The 6,738-nt window shown below is 31.3% G+C and overlaps 1 protein-coding gene across 1 annotated transcript; it reads right to left on the bottom strand.

Moving 5' to 3' along the window:
• LOC18591886 (transcription factor HBP-1b(c38)) lies at nucleotides 4,903-5,453 on the bottom strand. The gene is given in 2 exon segments (XM_018125475.1): nucleotides 4,903-5,153; nucleotides 5,156-5,453. Coding segments are annotated over 2 exon segments (549 nt in total).

The following is a 6,738-nucleotide window of genomic DNA, read 5'->3' as shown; positions in this document are numbered from 1 at the left end:
CTATCAGCTGCAAAAGGAAAGAGAAAAAAAACAAACAAGACTGTGCCTGATCTGGCCATGGACTGTGGTCTGCAGTCATGGGTCCATTTCTTTTTGGCACCATGTTATCTTAAAACTGTAAACAATAATATCAAGTGCATGTTGCGTCATAACCCATCAATTCTTGCTCGAGCTTTGTTTATCAAATTTCCTACTCACTAACCCACTTCATTAAAAGAAGTTTGACCACCCCATTCATCCCTGAACTTTTTCTCAACTTTCACTTTGGCCCTAGCTTTTTCTACCTTTTGGCAGATATGAAAGGGAGCTTTAATCTTTCTAGTGGTCTAGAAAATAACTTTTTTTAACTGTTGCTGGGGCCCCTTTAGCGTCTAATTTCAATAGTCCGTTCAATGTTGGGCTGTTTTTTTCTATTTCAGAATGCTGGTGAATCATTTCAATCTCCTCTTTTTTTTTTCTGTGTCATTTTCATGTTAATTAGAGCAACTTCAAGCAATTTTATTTTTTAAATTTAAAGAAAAGAATTTAAATCTTATTTTTTAAATAAAAAATTATATATTAATTAATAAATTAAATACTCGAATACAAATTCAAACATGCATTATTATGGTGTCAAAATAATAGAGCATTAAGCTAAATGCTGTAATACTTCGAAATCTAACAGATTATCTCCACCAGGGTCGTTTTAGAGAAAATCAAGTCAATAAACGTCAATGTCTAAGTGGAGAGGAAACTGCAGTAGTATTCCTTATGAGTTTGAACGTTGAAATTTGATACATGGCTCATAATTCACCTCCAATATGCCGGAACCCAGACAAGGCTCATTTAATTTATCCTGAAGATTGTTTACACATTAATTATAAAATCGTCAATATAGATAGGATTTTCGTTACTTTGAAATATTTTATTTTTAATTGATAAAATACTCCAACCTTATAAATATTAATTAAATTTGAACACGACTTCTTGAACTTATATTTGAATATTCTAAATATTACTTATTAAATGTCCAATCCCGTTAAAAAATTTATTAAAATAAATTTAAAATAAAATTTTATGTATATAATTAATAAAAATTAAATTAATTCATAAAATATATATTAAAGTTTAAATTCATACTTAAAATAATTAATAAATTTTAGTAAGTATTACATTAATTATAAAAAATTATATATATAACTAAAAATTTAATATTAAAAATAATTATTTATAATCGAGTTTAAATAGTAAATATCTTAATCTTAAAATCACTACCTAAACTCAATTATAATATATTTTAATCTTACTTAATTAGATTAAATAATGTAAGAAATCCAATTATCAGGTGACTATTGTCATCTCCACTTAATTACTTATCTCTTAAACTTAATTTCACATTAAGTGTTTGTTTGGCTTGATTTTTTTTCAACTTATCCATCACTTAAAAGTAAAAGTTAGGTCAAATAAAAATTTGAAAAAACTCTTAAAAAAATAAACAGTTTTTTTTTTTAAAGAATAAAATTTTGAAAAAAAAAGTTTTAGAAAAAACTCCAAAGAGGGACTTTCTCTCCTCTTTTGTAAAAACACCTATCTTTTTTAGGAGAATTTTTTTTTATTTTAAAAATATTCTCATCTATTAAAAATAATTCTAATATTATCTATTTTCATTTTTATATGATTTATTATTAATTATAATTTTATGTTATATAAAAATACTTTTTATACATTTTATAAATAAAAATATAAAGTTAACTTTTTTCCATTGTAAATAAAGGAATTTGTGATTAATAAAATTATTTATTAAATACCTTTTATGTTAATTTTTAATCTAAATTAGAACTTATATAAATTATTTTGTTAAACAATTTATTTATAAAAAAAACTTATAAAAGTGAATTTACTAAATAGATTTAATTTAATTTTAAAAATTATTATTTTTCATATGAGCTTCACAATAATTTTTAAATTAAAAAAAAGTTAAGCCAAACAAACTCTAATTAGTTATCTGTTAACCCTTTCTTGCAAAACATCATGCTTTATTTCACATTAATCAATCCATCTATTAGAATCCAATTTATTTAATCTTTTGCATGGAAAATTTTCTCTTACATTACTTTAGATTAATTTGACCAAGAAAAAAGGTGATAAAGATACTCTTGTTAATGTTTATTTATATAGTCTCTCTCCTAATTTGACTATTACACTCACATTATTGGTTCAATTATAACTTTGTCAACATTCAATGTTCCAACTATTGTCAGTCGCAGATATATATACAATTCCTCTCGAAAATGACTTGAATAATAACAAAAAAATAATACCTAAGTAACCAAAAATAAAGAGCCATTTAAGGCTGACATGGTTGTTAACATTATCCGGAGGAGAAGTGGGGTTGGTGGAGGTGTGGCAGTCATATAAGGCTAAGAGATGAAACAAAAACCATGCCTCTCCACATATTCTATGGAAGGATTTTCTTTTTATTTTTATTTTGTAGACAGGGTGTTTCAACTTTCAACGTGAATTATGCAAATGGCATTAATATTTTATTTTATATTAAAATAACATTATATCCTGGCAAGCTATCTTGTGCCTTCCGTAACGTTTATTTGATCAAATTTCTTCAATTACATTATGGAAAAAAAAAAAATCATTGTCACCCACATATGGTTAGACATGGCTTTAAATTATTTGTACATATCTTGTCCATGTCGTAAGCACACACATCCCCACTGTTCTCTTTTAGTGAAGAGAATTTTGGATTATTTATTTTGTGCAGATTTCAATTTAAAAACCCATATTTTTTTTCAAATTAAAAAGAATATTTAAATGTAATAAAATCTTGACATTTATTTCATATATAGATTGCGGTGGAAAGCTCCCATGGAATGATGAGGACGGTATCTTAAAATTAGGAAATGGAAAGAAGGTTTAATTCATTGATGAAATAAAAGAGTTTCGATATTAGTAAGTGAAAGAGGCAAGGCATTTGGTGTCACCAGAAATTATAAAAAGGAAAATATCTTATTCTTAGAGAGAGGCTAGGAGGTATGATATGGAGTAGTGGCATAATGCCAAATGATACAACTAATTGAATGAAGTGTGGACACGAATATGCGAATCAAGGATCATACATTGTGGATAGTGAGCTCCCTACATAGGGAAAACAAACACGCCAAGAAATTCAGTAACATGTCAACGATTGATATGTTAATGTATTTCTAAATCAATATATATATATATACATAAATGGTAATGTATATGCATAATTATTTTATATTTTTTTAAAATTCATATTACTTTTTTTTTTGTTTCGACAATTTTGTTTCAATTATTTGTACTTTTTAATATAACATAAAATTGTTAAATAAATTCAAAGACGAAATATGTCAACTCATTTATGAGTAAATCAAATAATTTATCAATGAAATATCAAAGTCAAACGAATAAGAAGGACAAAAATATTGGAAGAGAATAGTGTTTTGCTTGTGGTAAACGTTAATCTCAATTCTCACGTCAAGGAGGTGAGGACACCCTCATATTTAGAGGTGTCAATATGGGTTGGCTTGGTCTAATTCAGTCAAACTCTTGTGAGTTGAAAAAATATTAATTGGGCTGAATCAACTCATTTTTACATGGGTCATCAAAATCCAACTCAACCCAGCCTTTGCCATGGGTCAGATTAAGCCAATGCATTTCTTTTTTTTTTAAAGAAAAAATCATTTTTACAAATCTATTTAACAAACTCTTTATCAATAAAATTATTTCATGATTTAATCTATAAATTGATTAATAAAAATATATTATAAATAAATAAATTACACTAAACATAAATAAGTAAATAAATTATATCAAACATAAATAAAATTTCAATTTTTAACACTAACTACCATACCATGAATATAAGTATATAATTAAATAAATAAAAACTTCAAGACTCATTTATATCCTCTTCAATTCTCATCTTTAAGCAAAACATTTGAATCTTGTTTGTACAGGAATAATGTCTAAGGTTTGAATCATTATTAATTTATTATCTAATATTTATTGCCATAAAAAGAAAAAGAGATATCAAGTTTCAATTTTAACTAAAATTATTAGTCTGACAAGTAAATATTAAAGACATTGAAATATATAAAATAAGTAATATAATTGGTAACTAAATTATTAATTTTATATAATTAAATATATAAAATTATTAAATTAACTAAAATTATTAATTTATTTTTTTTGACCCACAAGGTTGACCCACCTCAACTAAGAACAGTCCAGTAATCAGATAAACTGGTCAATTTAAACCTGATTTTAATATGAATCTAAATTTTCCAACCAATCTACTTCACTTTCAATACAAAATGAACCGACCCAATGAACGAGCCCCATTTTGACAAGTCTACTCACATTCATTCTTCAATGAGCCTTAAACCTTTGGGTAGACATGAATTTGCTCCAGGTAAGCCCAGCAACCTGCAGAGGGCTACAGAGACGAGAGCAGATCCCATAGGCCTGTAAGACTGTCGAGTCCAACAACGACATCAGTAGCGAGGTTCTTGAAAGAAACAGTTTGCTTCAGTTCCCAGCTGTGATCCTTGTGAGTTTGGGATGATTGAATGACTCAAAAAGGAAGGGGAAATGAAAACAAAGTTGATCTTAAAATCATAGTCCAAAACGAACAGAAATCATTGTCATAAATATGTCAAATTACAAAGAAAGTTGCATCCAGATGATTTTGGCAGCATTCTTTGAGGAGCGTGGCCTTGATCCACTCTTATTCAACCGCTGCAAGACAGAAAAAGAAAGGGGCCTTGATATTCATTATCGCAAATACAGACAAGAAATTGACGGCAGAGCAGATTCTCTTTCCAGAATAGCACAAAATACTATATATTAGTTATTAATTTGAAATTAACTCGCAGTTCCAGGAGTCTAGGCTAACCGCAATCCTGTTGCTCTGTGTTGGTCTTTTTGTAAACCCCATTTCCTTACTCTAAGCTGAAACTCAGCAGAAGCAGCTAGAAACTTCACTGTCTGCACTGGACTCAGGATCTCAATCACCTTCTTCACTGTCCCCATTGCCTCTGTCAACTCTCGCTCTTCTCTTCTAGTCTCGTATTTAACTCGCTCGATGGTTTCTTCTTGTTCCGGAGTTAACTCTGTTACTGAGCTGGCGAGTAGTTAAAGAGTAAGAATGGTTTGAACCCGCCAATCCAGAGCAAAGTCTTCTCGAACGAACTTAACCATGGTGGAGAGTAGAAGAGGAACACTTGGTCTTTCGCTGCCTTGGATTTCTCTTCTAAGTACTGTTCGTAGTGAGACAAGACTTCCTGAACCAAGCTTCCGCGCTGCTCGATTTCGTGCCCATCCTGGGATGTGAGTGCTTGGACGGGCTGGTCGAGGAAGTTTTCCTGGCGAACGAGCCAGCCATTGAAGAAAGATTCAAAACTCTCACGAACATTTGATCCATTTCTGTCCGCCATGGATGCTATTTGTCTTGTGAATAAAAAGTGAGTATTATTTTGCAAAGGGCTATGCAGGGAGGGGAAGGCGGTTTATATAGTTATGGAAATACCGACCACCGAGTGTCATTTGAATTAAATTATTTAAAGGATTGTTTACTTCGTCACTCCTTGATGACGGAGGGGTCAGAAATTTTGAATTTTCTTCAGCAGTAGGCATTTGGAAAGGCTAAGTAGGAGAATCAAAGTTTTCTGCTTTTCTTTTGGAGGAAGGTGTAAGCCGCTTTTCGTGCATTCATGTGTCGGAATTCTGGTGGTCTAGGAATGACATTTGCTTAATATGGCAATGCTTTGTGGCAGTGGAAGGCTTCTGACCATACCCATAGACAGAAAGATCCCAATGAAATCGCAATCTTACTGATGCAGGAATTTGTCCCTTCTTGTGCTTGAAGTCACAAGAATACAAGAGTGGCCTTTTCCAGGAACTGGGCTGCGGGAACAAATAAGGTTTAACATGGGCTTAATTCACTTCTCGGTACAGGCCTACACTGAAACAATAAATGAGGGCCTAAACACTAAATTAGGCGACCTTCTATTCTGTTTCTCTTTTGGGAAAATGAAAATGGACGATTATTCATTCCATGGAAGTTTTTTATAATTTAATGGAATATGTGACAACCTTTTCATCTTATTTATGAAATTTCAAAATTTTAGTGTAATATTTAACGATTCAAGAAAAATACTGTATAATATATAACCCAGCTGGCTGGCTGGCTGGCTTTTCACACTGCTGATCAGTGATCACTCTCTGTTTGTATGGTGCAGTCCACGGCTCGGTAGCTGATACAACCAAGGCCCCACATAGATACGAGATCGTGTTGTCTTTCCAAGTACAAGGAAGAAAGGACCGAAAGCACTGACAAAGACAAAACCAGATATGTCTAGCTGTTGTGTATAGTTGACTGTGACGAGGGAGCCGGTGGCCCAAATCTAAGGCACTCAATATTTTCTGCCTTCTTGGACGTATGTCGTACGCGTACGCCTTCCCCATTTGCCTTCGTCTTCAAGTGCAACTGATAATGGGCAGCTTTTGTCGTCGAGGTGAAACCGAGGTCATGTGCCTAAAAGTTTTCTTGTTTTTCTCCATCCCATCTTACCGTTTCCAATTGGATTGTAAATTCCCTCTTATCCTGGGTTTCCCCCTTAATTCAGAGACGCTTCAAACACTTTTCCGAAGACAAAATTAGACGTGTATATAATCATAACATATACGGATTAGGTGTGTTAACCCTAATTAAGATATGAA

This window comes from Theobroma cacao, chromosome 8 (genome assembly GCF_000208745.1).
Source record: "Theobroma cacao cultivar B97-61/B2 chromosome 8, Criollo_cocoa_genome_V2, whole genome shotgun sequence".
Lineage (NCBI taxonomy): Eukaryota > Viridiplantae > Streptophyta > Magnoliopsida > Malvales > Malvaceae > Theobroma > Theobroma cacao.
This window is presented reverse-complemented; position numbering and strand designations above follow the sequence as displayed.